At 35.4% G+C, this 18,455-nt stretch overlaps 4 protein-coding genes across 13 annotated transcripts; 2 read left to right on the top strand and 2 right to left on the bottom strand.

Annotated features, from left to right (window-relative positions):
* Positions 1-211: 211 nt before the first annotated feature.
* LOC111788188 lies at positions 212-4,362 on the bottom strand. The gene is made up of 3 exons (XM_023668447.1): positions 3,691-4,362; positions 1,637-1,824; positions 212-1,340 (listed from the first exon to the last, which is right to left on the bottom strand). Exons 1-3 carry the CDS (start codon positions 4,292-4,294, stop codon positions 846-848), a joined length of 1,287 nt encoding a protein of 428 aa, XP_023524215.1. The 5' UTR covers positions 4,295-4,362; the 3' UTR covers positions 212-845.
* A 1,020-nt stretch (positions 4,363-5,382) lies between these two features.
* Positions 5,383-7,984, bottom strand: LOC111788177 (U-box domain-containing protein 30-like). 2 transcript variants are annotated; one of them, XM_023668430.1, is made up of 2 exons: positions 7,496-7,984; positions 5,383-7,340 (listed from the first exon to the last, which is right to left on the bottom strand). In XM_023668430.1, the coding sequence occupies exon 2, from the start codon at positions 7,270-7,272 to the stop codon at positions 5,905-5,907; it is 1,368 nt and encodes a 455-aa protein (XP_023524198.1). In that variant the 5' UTR covers positions 7,273-7,340; positions 7,496-7,984; the 3' UTR covers positions 5,383-5,904. The 2 variants fall into 2 exon arrangements, with proteins under 2 accessions (XP_023524198.1, XP_023524197.1); XM_023668429.1 differs by having other exon boundaries at positions 7,500-7,983.
* Positions 7,985-11,298: 3,314 nt separating this feature from the next.
* LOC111788154 (serine carboxypeptidase-like 7) lies at positions 11,299-14,547 on the top strand. 8 transcript variants are annotated; one of them, XM_023668393.1, is made up of 14 exons: positions 11,299-11,359; positions 11,487-11,575; positions 11,704-11,849; positions 12,328-12,404; positions 12,480-12,602; positions 12,686-12,788; positions 12,869-12,903; positions 12,990-13,091; positions 13,172-13,507; positions 13,634-13,705; positions 13,797-13,915; positions 13,989-14,105; positions 14,184-14,229; positions 14,318-14,547. In XM_023668393.1, exons 3-14 carry the CDS (start codon positions 11,789-11,791, stop codon positions 14,396-14,398), a joined length of 1,272 nt encoding a protein of 423 aa, XP_023524161.1. In that variant the 5' UTR covers positions 11,299-11,359; positions 11,487-11,575; positions 11,704-11,788; the 3' UTR covers positions 14,399-14,547. The 8 variants fall into 8 exon arrangements, with proteins under 8 accessions (XP_023524161.1, XP_023524163.1, XP_023524160.1 ...); XM_023668395.1 differs by having other exon boundaries at positions 11,487-11,585; XM_023668392.1 differs by having other exon boundaries at positions 11,305-11,336.
* Positions 14,548-14,790: 243 nt separating this feature from the next.
* Positions 14,791-18,365, top strand: LOC111788173 (serine carboxypeptidase-like 7). Of its 2 annotated transcripts, XR_002814107.1 has the most exons (13): positions 14,791-15,068; positions 15,161-15,306; positions 15,541-15,617; positions 16,260-16,382; positions 16,459-16,596; positions 16,676-16,777; positions 16,848-16,934; positions 17,354-17,521; positions 17,611-17,682; positions 17,755-17,811; positions 17,906-17,990; positions 18,067-18,112; positions 18,192-18,267. XR_002814107.1 is itself a non-coding variant. In XM_023668424.1 (12 exons), the coding sequence occupies exons 1-12, from the start codon at positions 14,917-14,919 to the stop codon at positions 18,270-18,272; spliced, it is 1,428 nt and encodes a 475-aa protein (XP_023524192.1). In that variant the 5' UTR covers positions 14,791-14,916; the 3' UTR covers positions 18,273-18,365. The 2 variants fall into 2 exon arrangements, 1 of the variants encoding a protein (XP_023524192.1); XM_023668424.1 differs by having other exon boundaries at positions 17,755-17,990; positions 18,192-18,365.
* Positions 18,366-18,455: the final 90 nt, after the last annotated feature.

The raw sequence follows: 18,455 nt of genomic DNA, 5'->3' as shown, positions 1-18,455 counted from the left end.
TAATTTCTGACAGCAAATTTCTTGGTGAATTTCCTCTCGGTTCTGTTGAATATTCCCTGTCTTCCGTTTCAATTCTTTATCCTGTTTGTCGTCTTTCTAACTTGAAAACAAATCTCATCCAGAGTGATTGTGGTCAGTACGCTTCGGTTCAATTTCTGGTATCAATTTTGAACAAACAAACAAATAAAAGCTCATTGGTCTGATACTCAAAGAACAAAATAATGGGCCAACTTGCATTTCAAAGGCCTATCTGTGAGTATGATAACTAAAGCTATATGCTATATATCTTATCTTTAAGGAGTAGAAAGGTAAAAAAGTACAGCAATCAAATAGAAAGAATGGTCCATTATGGTGGTTCTGTAGATACCAATGAGATGATGGGTAACTTCCATCCAACAGAATCCTCTTCTCAACTGCCTCAATTCGGTGGCTCCTTTGGCTGTTTTTAGCGCTTTCTTCTGTCAGACAGCCTCCGATGAATGAATCTCCACTCCTGACAGACCAACAAAGGGATGAGGACAATCATCGTTGGGCATGGAACAAAAAGAATCTATATCTTTTCCCCTTTTGTCTATTTACTGATACATTCTTTACACAGTTCCCAAACAAGAAACCAAACAGAGACACATTGTCACTCTTCCAAACTGGAATAATCATTCTCTCATTCATTTACAAATGCACCCACCAACCCCATCAACTAAAAGCAATTTCAGATGGTTTCATAAAGATCGGTAACTGAAGCCCCATCAATCTTGTCAGACTGACTTTGTAATTCCTTTATCCTCATCGGCAAAGCATACATACACAATTGGAAGCATCGCCTTGAATTCTTTTGTTTAACTTCCTTATTCTTTTGAAACAATCTTGAACTTAGCAGGCAGAACCATATCATCATCCTCGAGATCACTGAAAGAAATATCTTCGTCGTACCCCGGAGGGAGGATGGTCCCAGAGTCTTCCTCTAGCCAATCATTATCTGACTCGTCATCGTAGTTCTGAACAAGGAATTTTGAAGAAGACTCAATCGTCGAGTTTTTATCCTCATCTTTAATTATAGGTTTTTCAACGATGACGGACTTATCAATGAATTGTGTTTCAGAAGTCTCTATTTGGTATTTTTCTGTCTCACAATTGCTCGACATAGACGACATGCTTGGCTCAGATGTAAATGTCCAAGGCAGCGTAGATACAGAATGAGTTTCAAGGCCCATGGAGCTATCATCTTCCTGCAACAAATCAGAGCTCTCTTTTAATTCAAAAGTGTCTCTTCCACACCAGAAAGTCTCTGGCTTGGTCTTCTTTTGTAATTCCTGCATCCACATTGATCTGGCTTCTGCTACCTACAAGTTTGGTGAAACCAAATTATACTAGAAACATAACGTTTCAATCAAAGGAACCAGATTAATACTCATTTAAAGCAGTAAAATAATACATGTTTGAACTCCATATGAATATAATAAAATTTTCTGCAATCATAGCATTTGGGTCATTTTGTGCACAATTTAACTATACATGGGAACCCTAAATTACAAATATGCATCATCATGCCAGACCATAACAATTTGGAAATTACGTAGCCCACCTAAAAAGGTTGCATTGCAATTTTAAAAAACAAAGAAAAGAAAGAGTAGTCAACCTGTGGAGTTGATAAAGCCTCAGCATCCTGTTTATTGAGTCTTGAATGCAGGAGCACAAAGTAGACTTTCCAAAAGTAACTCTCACTCATATGGCAAGGACAGAGTTCAAATCTGAGAGCAGCCAATCTAGGAGCAAGATGTTCAATAGTGAAAGCATGCTCTTTTTGGGCATCAGACATTTCAAAATCTAAAACAGGAAAAAGAAGGGTCTAAAGACGTAAATACACAGGGTTCAACAATGTGAAAAACATCACAAAAGCAGATAGTTAAACAACGACAAAGTCCAAACTCACCATTCAAAAGTCAACATATTTAGTAATTTAAGTGGATCACCTTATAAAAATTCCTTTCCCGTTCATCTTACATATCCAGGTATAGGAGATGGGGTTATGATTAAATTCAGAATAATCCATTAGACTGAAAATCAAATAACTTGGGTCACACTTGATTGTATAAAACTGAAACATCATATTCGCACTCTAAATGATGAACATAATCGATAGAGCCTCTAATGCAAGATGTGATATGCTAATTATATTGAAAGGAAACAAGTTCCCAGGTTTTGGAAAGGCCCAAGTCTCTCCCTTCGCTGGCAAGCTACCTTGATCCGTCTCTAGTTTCAATTCACTATGCTTAATGTCCACCTCCAACTGTCCACCTCCAACAAGCCCTAAAATCTCTTGTCATCAATTATATAATAACTAGCTTTATACTTGAGAAATTTATGCTTCCCATGGTATTTAAAAAAAATAAAAAATAAAAATAAAGATAAAAACCTTAAGCATTCACAATAAAAATGTCTATCTATAAAGTTTTGCTTGTGTAGACTTAGTTTTCAGCTTGGGTTGGTGCCTCATCTTTTCAAATTAGGAGTGTATCTGAATCACATGACAAATCCCCACACACACTTAAAGCTATCTTGACTTCACTCTTTATTGTGATAGGCCAAAAGACCTTCACCTTGAGATGTATGGGGGATTTGTTGTTCATTGATCCCACCCAATATCCTCCTTCCCCGACGCCTTCTGACCCGCAAAAGTATACTATGACCATTTATAGACATTGGGGTCCCACATCACATAAAGGATCCATGCACACTACACGCGGGAGATTATCTAACACTTGACAAATTCACATGTTGCATAACAAAACTATCACTTAAAGACTCATGATGCTTTCACCTAGTGTAGGTGAACTGAATTGGGGGCTTATCTTTCCTATCACAACATAAGTGCAATGGCACCTTGAATGAATGAGTTCAATTCACGTACAAAAGATGTAAAGTACGCGAATGGAATCACTGAATGTATGTGTTGTATAGCACCGAGGGAACCACAATATTTCAACTTCTGCCCAAAGCCAAAGGTAATCGTTAATGGAAAAGGTAATAGACATCGAGAACCAGAAAAGGAAGAAAAATTGGGAACTGGAATGACAAGGCAGGAAGTTATGAGGAACGATACACAAGTGGAGGTCAACAAGTGAGGTGACAGAACCCAGGTAGATATAAAAACTGAGGCATGATCTAAGAGGACTATCCTGAAATCCAAAAGGGTTTACTGAGTTATCAAAAAAATTTAATACCCATCTCTTACTTTATGGACCACAGGTGTGCCAACTAAAGATACTTAGTTCATTTTGGAAAATAGTTGTTGAATGAGATACAGCTACAAAAATTCTGAGCTAACTGCCGACATCTAATTGTGGCACTCAACACATCCCAAGATAAATTTCTAACATGCCCGGTGCAGAAGATCCAAAAGGATGGAACACTCGGATAGTCGAATGCCTTATTTCATAGAAGTCTCCACTTATGAAAACGAGTTTCTAAAAGCATTTCATAAACGATTCCAGCATCAGTTGAACAATTCATTAAAAGAAACAATGACGCTAAAGATCATTAGCAGTGGCCTTCAGACCATTCAGTAACCTTCATCCTATATCGATAAGAAACGAATAAGATTAAGACCAGATAACAGGTTTCCTTGACGAAGAGAAATCAATTAACAAGCATCTAAGGAATTGGATAGCAAAATTAGCAAAACACACATACCACCGTTGTCCTCCTCCTCGTCAATTGGGAAATCAATCCAAGTCTCAGGGTGCATTGCAATGTTCGTCGCAAACGTCAGCACTTCATCAGTGATCCCAACAGCGCCTTCCCAATCCACCTCATAGCATTCCTCCTGTAAAATCCCCGATTTCGCATAGGCGTCATGATTGGAACGCATATTCAAAACCTCAATCGGATCAGTCAGGTCCTCTTCGTCCCCGGAGATCGATGGATCAGACTGATTAGACGCCTCGAACGACTTCCAATCGGGAGGGGCAACCAGATCCTCCGCCGGGTTGAGATGATGAGTCGGCCCCGGTTCCGGCGGAGGCGGAGGAGGAGCAAGGAAAGTGGCCACGCCCCAAAATTGGCGGGTTAGGGTTTGTTTGAATTCAGTCAAGTCCTCTTTGACGCGGCGAGATAAAGCTTCGTCGTCGAGTTGGGGTTGGGATTGGGATTGGGATTGGGATTGGGATTGGGATTCCATCTGGTTGCGGGGAATGGTGGAAGAAGAAGAAGAAGAAGATACGACGTCGTTGTGCTGCTCATCTTCTTCGTCGTCAAGGCGAAGGGTGTTAGCAATGGAGAGAGCCAACCATGACATTGCATCTGATTCGTACGGTGAAGAAAGCGACTGGTTCGTTCACACTTCCCACCCTTAATATGGCGCTGTTTGATCGGTCGCCCTTTCGCTTGCGCTTTTTTTTTTGGTAGATACACTTTTCTCCAATTATTATTATTAATACAACCTTATATTATATTATAATGTGGGCTTGGGTTATGATTGGGCCATGAATACATTATAATGGGCCACCTTATCTAAACAAGCCTAAGGCCCACGTTTTCGTTTCCTATTCCGGCCCAACCCATTCACATTGTAAGTGACAGCTGGCAAAATTAAAACAAAAAAAAAACAAAATTTAAGGAAGAAAAGAAGAGGAAAATTTCAGGAGTTGGGTATAATGTGCGATGCGCCCACATACCCATTTCAACAGCGACATCTCTTTATTTTCTCATTTAATGTGTCGTTTTTTCAAATTTTCTTTTTCTTTTTCTTTCTTTTTTTTCTTTTTCCTTTTAGGAAATGGGGGAAAGGAGTTGACCGTGTGCACCCATTTGCATGAACAAAGGGAGAGGAGAAGGACCCCCACGATGGAAGGAGTAGAGAAAAGATCAATTATTAGCCCAACCCCACATTTTTAATACTAAATCATGCTAAGAAAACGACCCTCTATTTTCCATCACCTCACTGTCACTCCTTCCTTTTATTTTCCTACTTTTTACCTCAATAACTCGACTTAACAAGATGGGTTGGTTAGCTGGTTAGATCACTCGAGGCCAAGGCCAAGGCCAAGACCCACCAGGGTAGACAAAACCATAGGCCCGCTCTAGACAAGAAAGGAAAGTGCTTCGGTGATAATTGAGTCGAGACATGAAGCTTATACCACTATAAAAAATAAAACCTATAAATAGAAGGATTCAAATGTAGCTTAAATTCTTATAAAAAGATTAAAAGAATATTATTATGAAGATCCTTTCCGACCAATTTTCTGGCCATTAACCACCAATCATATCCAAACGCTGAATCAACCCTTTGGAGGACCATTCATCGGAATTGTACTTTTTAAAATTTATTTATTTACTTTAATTATGCATAATACTGTTAACTCCACCATCAATTACATCAACTCAAAGAAATCATGATCATCTCTGATTCTTTTGGTAATAATAACGGACAGAAAAATTAATACCCAGAGGAAAAAACTCGTATGTTCCAAAACCTACAACGACAACAAAAAATGATATCATAAATTGTTCTTCATCATACAACATTTGATTTGATGGGCCAATAAGAAAAAATCTACAAAAATTTACAATGATGAGCTTCAAAAACTCACCCCCAATTCATTGATTCAGATGGAAGAAGAACACGAAGAACATGAAGAACACGAAGAACATGAAGAACACGAAGAACTCGGAACGCAGAAAAAGAGATCTTCATTCTTCATTTCACTCTTCAAAACTCGGACTCTTAACAGGAATCTTATCTTATCTTATCTTATCCACGTAATAATCTATTACAGAGAAGCCATGTTCTCTGGGATTTCAGATTTCAGTGGCCACTTGCTCTAAGGCTTTTATTCTTGAAAAAATGCCAATGCTCACTGCTTCTTATGGTGGTTTTTCTGTGTTCCTTTTTGGTTTTCATCTTCATTATTGTATTGTCCTTGTAAGCTTACACTTGGATATGAAGAGGGTTGCTGTGTAATTTAAGCTGCAGAGCTTCAGAAGCTCGGCGGAGCGTTGTTTCAGAACGGGATTGCAACCGCTCTGAATCACCAGAAGAAGCTTGGCTGCTAAGCCTGCTTCCACAGCTTGTGATGCACATTCTTCAGGGGCAAGTTTACAAACTGCCCATAAGATTGATAAAGCCAGCTGAGTGCAGCTCTCTGAGATTCTCATTAACAACTTCACTAAGTTTGGAATGGTGTTGGGGCAATCTTTCAAGGCCACCCTGCCCTCTGAGAGGGACGAAAGCGAGTCTAATACATGAAGAGCTAGCTCCAAACATTCCGGGTCGAAATTCGGGAGAATTTCAATCAATTGTGGGATTGCCCCAATGCTCACTACTGAGTTCATCACTGGTTCTTGGCAGCACAGAGCTTTTAGCAATCTTAACCCAGCAAGAACACCATTTGGGTGTTTCTTCTCTTTGATTAATCTCAGCAATCCAACCAAGAGACTAAAACTCGAGACAGTGTCTGCCCCACAATCATCACCATCCAGCAAAGTTTCTATCAATCTGGTGCAGTTGATTTTAGTCTCAGTGGATCCCTCATTCAACATATCCACCATTAATGAAATCTTCGCAGGTTGAACAAGGTTTCTTCTCGACTCGGCATCGAGATCCAAGTTCACCAAAATCCCAATGGCTTCGGAGCCAACCGCATGGGATGTGAAAGGACCTAACAAAGACAAAATCGAACCAAGACCGCCATTGTCCTCCACGGTTTTCTTCGCCGAAGAATTCGAAGCGACAACTTGTCGAAGCTCCTTCAAAGCTCGGACTCTGGCTTGGCCCTTGACCTTCTTCAAAGTGTCTAAGAGCTCAAGAGCCCTCCCCTGCACATCCTCAGACCTCTTCTTCATCGCCAAATACTTCTGCCAAAACCAACTGTAAATCAGTTGGTGAAGAGTGTTATTGGGAGTGATTGAATCATCCCAAAGCTCTTGCATTGTGGTGGGACATGTGAAATGGCCAAGAGAAAACCATTTGAGGATATTGGATCGTTCATAGGTCTGTCCTGTACAAAGGGTCACAGGATCTCGCATTGGCTCCAATGAAATTGGGCAAATAAAAACCGAAGGAACCTCAATGTTCTCAAGCTCCTCCACTATCTCCTTCAGATCCAATTTCTCAGCCCCTCCACCGTCGCAGATTAACCCACCGCCGCCAAGAATACCATCTTTCACGGCGGTTTCCACATCAAGAACTTGCCCCCCACCACCACCACCACCACCCAAACCCATCTCCGAATCGGCCTCTCTTCTCCGACCGGAAGACGGCTGGTACATCGGCATTTTCACAAAACCCTCAAAAGAACAAATGAATCTCAAGAGAGAGAGAAAAGAAAAATTACCCAAAATCCCTGGAACAGAAAACAAAAACGAGCTATTGAATTCAACTTTCAGCAACCAACAGAAACACGAATGGATTCAATCATTCAAACGCAAAGACAGAACAATAAAAAGGGAAGAAAAGAAAAGAAAAGAAAAGAAAAGAAAAAGGGGGTTTCTCTCTTACTTACTTTCTCTTTCTTCCACAATCTTTTAGCATACAGCTATCCTTCGCATTGACAACAATCACAAGCAGCAAAAATGGCGAATGGGGACATCCTTTTCTTCCTTTAACTGAACCCTTTCCTTAGTCAAAAGAAACCCCTTCTTCTTCTTCTTCACCATCGCCTTAGTCATCATCAACACCACAAATGAAGCTCACTTCCTCTCGAAGCTCCACAAAAAGGGCCAAATCATCAAAAAAAAACAAGCAATCAAAATCGCTACCATGAATGCAAATCACTCATACTTAACAACAGTGCACTTTCATCCCTCAAAACCCCCCCGGAAAACTAAAATGTCAGAAGAAAAATCGAACGATCTAAGACACGAATGAACGGGAGGCACTGAGAAAGAGAGAAAAGCTAAGTTCTACCGAGTCGCTTCCATCGCTTGGGCCAGGGAGATGAAAATCCAAACCCTCTTTTTATTTTTTATTTTTCTTCTTTCCCCTAATTACCAATTAAATTAATTCAGGGTTTTTGACTCCCAGTTACCGGCTATATCCCGTAACTTTACCGGGAGCCACACGTGTAGCCTCACCTTTTCCCATTCTTATCACCGTATTCACCGGTTTTTTCTTTTTCTTTTCTGATAAAGTGTTTTATTTTATTAATTATTTGGTGGGGTTTTATTTTTTGTGGTCATCTGAATGGTCCCTCGCTTGGACTTGTGATGGTCAAATGGTCAAAATAAAAAAGCGATTGATGTTACTCTCAAAATTATACAACAATATATTATAAACTATCCATTATGGAACAATCATATGGTTTTTTTTTTAATTTTAAATATAAATTATATAACCAATTCATGCTCCATATTTAAAATTTTTATAAATATCTTAGACAGTCCCCATAGTTATTTTCAATATTAATTAATTAATTTTGGATTTATTTGTTTATAAATTATAGTATTGAAATTTGAAAAGAGAAAAATAATGGTGAGCTGTGGGTGATTTAGAACAGTGTGTAGGTGACAGAGCCACACGGTTCCCATGGTTACGTGTCAGTATTTTGTTGGCGGTGAGGGAAGCAACTGCATGAGAGGACGCATTTCGCAGTTTGCCTAATCAGACTGGTCAAAGTTCAAACCATAAACTTGATTTTCCCCCACTGTCAACAAATAATAAATTATTTCTTAAATTTAATGTTTAAATAAATATTTTTCTAAATTCTAAATTAATTTATCAACATATTGACATGGTTTTATTGTAACATATGGTTCAAATTTTTATCCTAAGTTCTGAGTGTTACACATTGAAAATGTATAATGTTATTAAAAACTTTGGGTATTTAAATATTTTTTATTTTTTAATGTGAAGGTTTTAAAAAGTCCAATTAATTATAGTTTTATTATAATGTTGTGTGGTAAGGAAGGGACGTTATTGATTTCTGTGTATCGATGTAAGATGCCCTCCATATTCAAATTCCTAGGAATTCGAACCACGTGTAGTTTTTCAAATATATATAATAAAACATAAATAAAATACAGCTAAATTAATAAAAATATTTTACATCTTGTCTAATAAAATTATCTCAAATTTAATATTAACCAAAAAAGTTTGAAAAATAATTTTATTTTAAAATATCGTTAAACTTTAAAAATAAAAATTTCATTAATATTATAGTTTTAAAAAAAACACCTTTAATTTTTTTAAAACAATTAAAAATTATTACTACTATTAATACCACGTCTAAAAATACTCATAAACTTATACGAAGTTAAAGATGTTAATGTTACTTTTAAATTTTTATAAGTATTTTTTAAACTTGGTACCCAAAAAATATATATTTTTTAATTTTAAACAAATCTATCAGTGAAAACAATTTAAAGTTCAAGAGTATTTTTCAATATAAAATATTAATAATCTCAATCCAAAATTAAAGAGTTTTTTAGATTTTTTTTTTTATTTAAGGATATTATTGAATTTTTAAAAGTTTAAGGTATTTTGTAGACTAGTATAAAATTTATGATTGTTTTTATTAATTTAACTAATAAAATAGTTATAATTGAGAGATAAAAGCGGAATAAAAGGATTATAGTTAAAGTCTCAAAATGTTCGTTATACTATAAGTCGATGCCTATAAAGCGTCAATAAAAATATTATATTAACCACTAATAAATGTCGGCAACATATTACCCTTAACGATCTAGGTGTTATGTTGTAGGTCAAAAAAACATCAATAAATAGTGTAAAATTAAAAGCTTTCTAAGCGGTCGTTGGCTATTAAATGTAAATTTAGAATTATCGAGAGCTGAAAAATACCAATTAGATAGACGTTCAATAACTTTATTAAATATGAAGACATTTTTAGTCTCAATAATGACCAAATTTATAGACAATAAAGTTATTATGAATCAAGTGTTGATTAGGTTATATGTCAATTTTGGAATTGAATTGATCAAGACCGAAATAGAATATTTAAAAGTTTTAATAATTGAATTGAATTGAGGTTAGTTTTTTTTTTTTTTACTATAATTTGGATTTTTTCGGCTCCAAAATGGATTAACAAAATTTACTGAAACAAAAAGCAACTTTGCCCATTCGACCAATATCAATTATTATAATTTAAATACAAAGTTAGAATTTCAGTTATTATTAATAAATTTACGAACATAGGTTAGATATTTTAGTTAAAATATCATTTTGGTTCATATACTTTAAATGTTTTATTTTTATTTCATAGAAATTTAAAAAAGATTAAATTTAAAATACGACTAAAATGATATTTAAACCTATATTATGTTTGTAGGTTTTCTAATTTAACAAAAATTAAATAAATTTATGGGATGAGATTCTATTTTTATATTAAAAAAAAAAACTTTGTATTTTAATAAAGTATTCATTTTAAAACTTAAATTATTAATTATGAATACTAGCATTTTTATTTTTAAAATGCTAAATCAATCGTTACAAAAAATGTAATACATTATTATCTCAATAATACATTTAAATTTTTTAAAAAATAAAAAATACTAATTTTAAATAGATATAATTATACTTTATTTAAAAAATACTAATTAACTTTAAAAAATTAGTTTTATTGTTAGTTAGGTATGAAATCATTTTCTCGTGTTAAAAATAGTATTAATACTCTAAATAATAGGTAATAAAATTTGGAGACAATTTATGATGTAATATAGTTTAATGTCTTTGATATTTTAGAAAAAAAAATTAGAAATTTAGAGACATCTAAAATGCGGTCTGTCCATATAGTCTATCCATATATTGATTATAAAATTTTTTTAGATTTTTTTTTAATGAAATTAAGAGGTTAGTACCACTCTTAAAACTTCATAGAATATTGTGTTAATGATAAATTATTATTTTTTTTTAAAGTTAAAAGATATTAATAAAAAATTTAATGTCTAAGGATATTTTTAACATAGGAAAGTTCAATAATATTTTTAAAACAAAGATCAGTCAAAGTATTTTTTTTTAATTAAAGATATCTTTAAATTTCTAAAGCTTAGATATATATTTTTAGATAAACTATAAATTACACTATTTAAATTATATAATTCAATAACAATTAAAAAAAATTACAAATATAATTAATAGGTATGTACCAAAACTTGAAGAAATAGTAATATAGACGGAAGAGTTTATGGAACCAATCAAATTATTTACAAAGAAACCTAAGAATAAAATTTAACATTTGAATATTATAAAAGTAAGTTCTAAGTTCTACCTCAAGTAAAGTGCTTTTTTTACTGAGAGGGTTCGCAGTATAAAAATGTAAAAATATTGAATACATTGGACAACTGGACCCGCGAAAGTCAGAAGGTTTGAGGCAGATGGAATGATCGTGAGAACCTCATCGACTCTTATGTTCGTAATGAAAAGAAAACCGCATATCTTGTTGGTTTTCTTTCGAATTTGGCGCGCTTGGATTTCTCCGATGGCCACTCTTGGTGGTTTCAGATCTTATGTTTGCTTCTTTGTTCTTATTTTTCAGGTGCTCTCCGCCGCCGCTGCAGGCTCATTCTGGAGTGTGAAGTATCTGCCAGGATTTTCAGGGCCTCCTCCGTTTGAACTCGAAACTGGGTCAGTTTAGGTTCTTTCCGAATTCATCTTGTTTTGTTTCTATTTAGAGTTACAGTGATTAGTGATCAGTTTAAGTTTGGTGTTTGTGTTAGAATTTGAGACTAAGTTTTGTTTTGGGAGTGGAATAGATATGTCGGTGTGGGGGATTTGGAGGAAGTTCAGGTGTTCTATTACTTTGTGAAGTCCCAAGGAAATCCCCAAACCGATCCTCTAATGACATGGCTCATCGGAGGTCCCGGTTGCTCTGCTCTCTCTGGATTCGCCGTGGAAATCGGTACTCTACAATTTACCTTTAGTTCTCTTGCAACATATCTCTCTTATTTCATCTTCCCTCCTTTGATTACTCGCTTCAAATCTGAAATGTCATAGCCATTTGAATTTGAGTTGTGTTAGTTTTGGGCCTTACTCTGTGAATTTTGGTTCAAGTTATCATTTAATGACCTTTTAGGCTTATTTAAACTTGGGTTTGATTGATAACACACAAAAATGTGCTGTAGTTAGCCTTTATGTTATTCTAGTTTGTGTGAATTCAATGTATACTTTCACGTTTATATTTGGTTGCTTGATAGATTTTGAGCATTTAGAGCAAGATCAAAGTTCTAGGAAGTTTATGGCTTAGCGTTTAGAAACAAGCAAGAAAGTTTGCACACGTAGTGTTCGAGATAATGCCAAGGGCGTCTCAACACCCCAAACACACCAATGTTTGTGCATTAATGTTTGAAGCGATAATTGTGTGTTGTATTTGTTTGAAGGTCCAGTAAATTTCAAGATAGAGCCATACAATGGAAGCACACCTCAACTGATCTTGAATCCCCATTCATGGACCAAGGTTGTAACAATTATTCACCTTTTTATTTCTTTTGCAATGACACTAACTTGCAATAGTGATGGTGATATCTGCCAGAAAGCCAGTATATTATTTATAGATATGCCTGTGGGCACTGGATTTTCATATGCTCGAACTCCACAAGGCTTGAAGAAAGGAGATCTAGTACAAGTTCAACAAAATCATCAATTTTTGCGAAAGGTACATATTCTACATGCTCACATCAACACTCAAGCTCCCTAACTTGGTTTGATATCAATTCCTTCTGAATTTGAACTTTGTAGTGGCTGACTGATCACCCAGAGTTCATTCCTAATCCATTTTACGTCGGTGGGGACTCGTATTCTGGTATCATTATTCCACCTCTTACTCAAGCAATTTCAGAAGGTATAAACCATTCATAATCTGGGTATTGGATGTGTAGATTGCACTATTTCTAATTTGCTTTACAAAAACTAATGTCATAGGAAATAAACATCTCTTCCCAGCTATAAACCTTCAGGTCTGTTGTCGTTTATTCATTTAGCAACACGTTGATGACACGAGTATTAATTACTAACTCTTTTTTTGTAATGTTTTTCATCATAGGGATACATAGAAGGAAATCCTTTTAGTGTACGTAGAACAGTTAATAATTATAGGGTTCATTATGCTCATAAGATGTCCTTCATCTCTGATGAACTATATGAGGTAATATAGAGCTTGTTAAGCAAAGAAAAGAAGTGAATGAGAGAATTAGAGAACTAATGTAACTATTAATTCGTGTTTAGTCATTGAAAACTAGTTGCAAAGGAGAATTTGAGCGTATCGATCCAACTAATTTGGAGTGCATCAAACATGTTTCTACGTATAAAAAGGTTTGTTTACTTAAAACTCGTATTCGAACCTCCAAGTACTCGATCCCAAAATTGATACATTCCTTTTGTCTTTGTTCTTCGTTCCAGTGTGTGAGTAGAATCAGTTTAGCATGTATTATGTGTCCTTATTGTACCGATGCTTCTCGAGTGCCAGAAAATACGTTTGGTGGGCAGAGATCCCTCTATGATACATCCCAAAATCTGTTTCTGGCTCCTAGAGTGTTACCTCCTCTTTCTCTTGACTGTGATGTAAAATCTAGACTTTTCCTTTTTCCAGTCTCCTTGGTTGATTATTCTTTGCTCTCAAAGACAAGGAAGATCCTATGATCTTGAATTGTGTTCGTGTTTGTTTTTCTGTTTGTTCTTGCTATGAAGGAGTATAAATACTACCTTAGTTATTATTGGGCCAACGACGATCAAGTTCGGAAAGCACTTCATATACGCAAGGTAAGAAGATAAACTATTGATTGAACTATTCTTAAGAAATTGAGTTGAATGTACAACCCGCTTTTTTATTTTATTTTGTTATTTTTTTCAGGGAACGGTTGGAGAATGGTTTAGATGCGAAAGTAAAAAAGATTATCAATTTGATATTACGAATGTTCTTCCTTATCACGTGAATCTTAGCTCCAAAGATTATCGATCTTTGATTTTTAGGTATTGAGTTGTAACTCTATGATAAATGGTTTTTTTTTTTCTTTTCGTATAAATATTTTTTTCTATGGTATAGTGGGGATCATGATATGATGGTGCCGATTCTAGACACTGAAGCATGGATCAAGTCTCTAAATTATTCCATTGTCGATGAGTGGAGACCTTGGTTTGACGATGAAGATCAAGTACTTGGGTAATTATTTTATTTATATTATCAAGTTGATTTATATGATTATTTGAATGGTTTAATAGTGATATTAATTTCGGCCAGGTACACGAGAACTTTTGCAAACAACATGACATTTGCCACGATAAAAGTAAGAAAAAGTAAATAATTATTGGCCAAGTTTTCTTCTTTAAACAGTGATTGACTGTTTCTTTTTCTTTTTCTCATGAAAACTGCAGGGTGGAGGGCACACACCACAAACAATGCAATACCAAACTAGCATAATGTTTAATAGATGGATAGCCCGAAAATCCTTGTAAAAAATTTTAGAAGACGATATGATCCGTTCAAACATTAGCAAGTTCTTTGAATCTGTTTATATTGATGAAATCTCGTTTAAGTATCACTAATAGAAAACATGGTTTTCGTGGTAGATAATGAAGTCAATAATCAAGTCGATTTCAATGTATTCGTTGCAAATGTTTCATCACTATAATTACATGAAAGATAAAGATTTTTGTCATCATAGCTTCATTTCAAATATATTATTTAAAAGTTTCTATATATTATTTTTTTTTTAAAAATCCCAAATAATAGTTTCTTTGGAGCAAATTTCCAAATAGATTAAATGATATAATTATAAAGTAAATAGATTCACCAACGTTTTAAACGATACAATTATAAGTTTTGGGTAGGTAGAAGTAGTGGTCAGATGGAATCGATGGAAAGTATGAAATTTTGATCACATTTTGTGTAATAGTGAAAACCTCTTCTTTTAGCTGTACAAATAAAGGGAAAGTACTCGAAAAGCGGGTGCACATTTTCTTGAATTTCTCCAATGGCCACTCCGGGTGGTTTCAGGTCTTCTGTTTTCTTCCTTGTTGTTCTTCTTCAGGTGCTCTCCGCCGCCTCCGCCGCCGCAGGATCATTCTGGAGTGTGAAGTATCTGCCAGGATTTTCAGGGCCTCTTCCATTTGAACTCGAAACTGGGTCAGTTTAGGCTCTTTCCGAATTCCTCTTTCTTTTGTTTGTAATTAGAGTTACAGTAGTGAGTAATCCGCTTTGTTTTGGAAGCGGAACAGATACGTGGGTGTGGGAGATTCGGAGGAAGTTCAGATGTTCTATTACTTTGTGAAGTCCCAAGGAAATCCCCGAACCGATCCTCTAATGACATGGTACATCGGCGGTCCAGGTTGCTCTGCACTCTGTGGCTTTGCCTTGGAAATTGGTACTCTCTACAATTTCCCCTTCTAACTTTATCTTCCTCTCATTCCTCGCTTCACCACCGTCGGCTGTTGCTCGCCGGAGACTGGGGGACCGTCAAGGGAGTGTGTCGGAGGTGGAGCAAGGGAACAGAGGAATATCATGGGAGGACAAAAAAATATAGCCAAATACGTTTAAATATATGTGTGTCTTTTAATCTTTAAAATTTTCATTAATTGGATATTGTATTTGTTTAAAGGCCCTCTAAACTTCAAGATAGAGCCATACAATGGAAGCTTACCTCAATTAATCTTGAATCCCCATACATGGACTAAGGTAACAACCATTTTTCACTTTCTTTTCGTTGCCTTTCTATTTAATTTATGGTACGTACAATGTGTAACTGCTCAAACCCATTGTTAATAGATCTTGTCAGCTTTAGCCAATTATTTATCTTTGTCAACCTTACGATTTTCCAACGTGTCTATTAGAGATAAGTTTTCATACCCTTTTAAGGAGTGCTTCGTTCACTTCTCTGTTGAACACAACTCTCCGTAGGAAACACTCGCACACTCTCTTGACACCAATCGAGAAGAGATTTACAGTACACAAATACTCGTATTGCTTCAGATTTATTGGGATGATGAACTAACTAGGGTGGAGGGTATTTATACGATAGTAGCCCATCTATTCTTAACATTTTTCAAATTTTTAATCATTTTTCTAAATTTATTCCTAAAATCCTTAAATTATTATGGGCTTAATCTGGTTGGGCTAGGGATAATATTTTAACATTCTCTAACCATTGTGAGATCTCACGGTTGAAGAGGAGAACAAAACTTCTCTCATAAGGGCATAGAAATCTTTCCTAACAGAGGTGTTTTAAAACTTTAATATTGATGGAGGTACGTGAGTCAAAGCGAACAATATCTAGTAGTGGACTTGAGCTAAACTAACCGTGACCATGACATATACCAGAAAGCGAATATACTTTTTATAGATACGCCCGTGGGCACTGGATTTTCATACGCTCAAACTCCACGAGGTTTGAAGAAAGGAGATGTACTACAAATTGAACAAAATCATCAATTTTTGCGGAAGGTATATATTGTATATGCACACTGTCATCAGATATCATTGGTTTGATATGAATTCCTTATGAATTGGAGCTTCGCAGTGGCTGGCTGATCATCCAGAATTCATTCGTAACCCATTTTATGTTGGTGGTGGCTCATATTCTGGTATGATTGTTCCCTCTCTTACTCAAGCAATCTCAGAAGGTAATAGCCATGGCTTCCCAATTATAAACCTTCAGGTCTGTTACCCTTTACTCACTTAACAACCTACCGTTTGATGATGTTCAATTACCAAATCTTAATTTTTTTGTGTTTTAGGGATACATAGAGGGCAATCCTTTCAGTGTGCATAAAACAAATGATAATTATAAGATTCCATATGCTCATAGGATGTCCTTCATCTCTGATGAACTATACGAGGTAATATCAAGTGAATACACACAAGAATTTGAGCACTAATTTAAGTATTATTATTAATTCATGTGTATAGTCATTGAAAAGCAGCTGCAAAGGAGAATATCTTAATGTTGATCCAACTAATGTGGAGTGCATCAAACATGTATCCGCTTACCAAAAGGTATGATATGGTATCTTGAGGATTATTGGAAGTGAGTCCCACATTGACTAATTTAGGGAATGATCATAGGTTTATAAGTGGGGAATACTATCTTCATTACGAAATCTTTTGGGAAAAGCCCAAAATAAAACCACGAAAGCTTATGCTCAAAGTGGACAATATCATATCATTGTGGAGAGTCATAAACTTAAATATTGAACAAAGAATTGTGAGCCTCAAAAGTGTAGTCAAAGACCCTTTGTTCGAGAGCTCCAAAGAAATGAGTCAAGCCTTGATTAAGGGGGGAGGCTTATAGGGTTAGGGTACTTTGTTCGAGTGGAGGATTGTCGATTGATAATATCATCCTACCATTTTGGATGTCCGTGATTCCTAACCATTTGGTATTTAAATTTGATATCTATTTTTGTTGTTCATCCTAGTGCGTGAGTAGAATCAACACGGGGAATATTTTGAAGCCTCATTGTGAGGATGCTACTAAAGTGACGGAAGCTGCTACGTTTAATGATGCGAGGAGATCCCTCTACAATGCTTCTGAACAACAGTTTCTTTCTCCCGGAGTGTTGCCTTCGATTCCTCTCGAGTGTGATGTAAATTTATTATGCACTTTGTTCCTCTAATTTGTCGTTGAAGCTTGGGAAGTTCGTATGATCGTTTTAAACCGTGTTTCTGTACGTAGGAGTACGCGTTTTACCTCAGTTATTATTGGGCTAATGACGATCGAGTTCGAAAAGCTCTCCATATACGTGAGGTAAAAACAAAATCTAACCTATTGATTGAAACACTCTTAAAGAATTGTATTGAATGTATTTTTTTTTTACAGGGAACGATTGGAGAATGGTTTAGATGTCAAAGTACAAAAGATTACCAGTATGATTTCGTAAGTATGGTTCCTTATCATATGAATCTTAGCTCTAAGGGCTACAAGTCTTTGATTTTTAGCGGGGATCATGATATGGAGGTGCCGATTTTAGACACCGAAGCATGGATCAAATCTCTAAATTATCCTCTTATTGATGAATGGAGGCCTTGGTTTAACGAGGAGGATCAAATTCTTGGGTAATTATTTCATTTATAATATTATTTTTCATATGATTTATGTGAATGATTCAATAGTGATATTAATTTTGGACAGGTACACGAGGACTTATGCAAACAACATGACATTTGTATCCATAAAAGTAAATATTTGGTTTATTTATTTATTTTTTTAGTTCAAGAAATGATTAATTGTTTATTTTTTTGGTATGAAATTTACAGGGAGGAGGACACACACCACAAACCATGCAGAACCAAAGTGGCATAATGTTTAGTAGATGGATAGCTGGAGATCCCTTATAAAATGTTTAAAAAACTATGTGATTTAGTTAATTCAATGTTAATTGATTCTCAGTCACGTATCGATGAATAATAATGAAATTTTATTGATATCCATCCCATCACGTTTGAATATCTATCAAACTAACATATATTATCGTGTAATTACTTGTAAATTTAAATACTAATAATAAAATTTATAATATA

The sequence above is a fragment of the Cucurbita pepo genome, chromosome LG02, assembly GCF_002806865.2.
Source record: "Cucurbita pepo subsp. pepo cultivar mu-cu-16 chromosome LG02, ASM280686v2, whole genome shotgun sequence".
Lineage (NCBI taxonomy): Eukaryota > Viridiplantae > Streptophyta > Magnoliopsida > Cucurbitales > Cucurbitaceae > Cucurbita > Cucurbita pepo.
Note: the sequence above shows the minus strand (reverse complement) of the source record. Positions and strands in the feature narration are given on the sequence as shown.

Coding starts and splice junctions, on each gene's coding strand:
- LOC111788188 (XM_023668447.1), bottom strand. CDS start 4,294: ATGTCATGGTTGGCTCTCTCCATTGCTAACACCCTTCGCCTTGACGAC. Junction 1,825..3,690: donor CGAGGAGGAGGACAACGGTG/GTATGTGTGTTT, acceptor TTCCTGTTTTAG/ATTTTGAAATGTCTGATGCC. Junction 1,341..1,636: donor AGGCTTTATCAACTCCACAG/GTTGACTACTCT, acceptor CCAAACTTGTAG/GTAGCAGAAGCCAGATCAAT.
- LOC111788177 (XM_023668430.1), bottom strand. CDS start 7,272: ATGCCGATGTACCAGCCGTCTTCCGGTCGGAGAAGAGAGGCCGATTCG.
- LOC111788173 (XM_023668424.1), top strand. CDS start 14,917: ATGGCCACTCCGGGTGGTTTCAGGTCTTCTGTTTTCTTCCTTGTTGTT. Junction 15,618..16,259: donor ATCCCCATACATGGACTAAG/GTAACAACCATT, acceptor GACATATACCAG/AAAGCGAATATACTTTTTAT. Junction 17,991..18,066: donor GAGGAGGATCAAATTCTTGG/GTAATTATTTCA, acceptor AATTTTGGACAG/GTACACGAGGACTTATGCAA.
- LOC111788154 (XM_023668390.1), top strand. CDS start 11,367: ATGAAAAGAAAACCGCATATCTTGTTGGTTTTCTTTCGAATTTGGCGC. Junction 12,405..12,479: donor ATCCCCATTCATGGACCAAG/GTTGTAACAATT, acceptor GATATCTGCCAG/AAAGCCAGTATATTATTTAT. Junction 13,916..13,988: donor TATCGATCTTTGATTTTTAG/GTATTGAGTTGT, acceptor TCTATGGTATAG/TGGGGATCATGATATGATGG.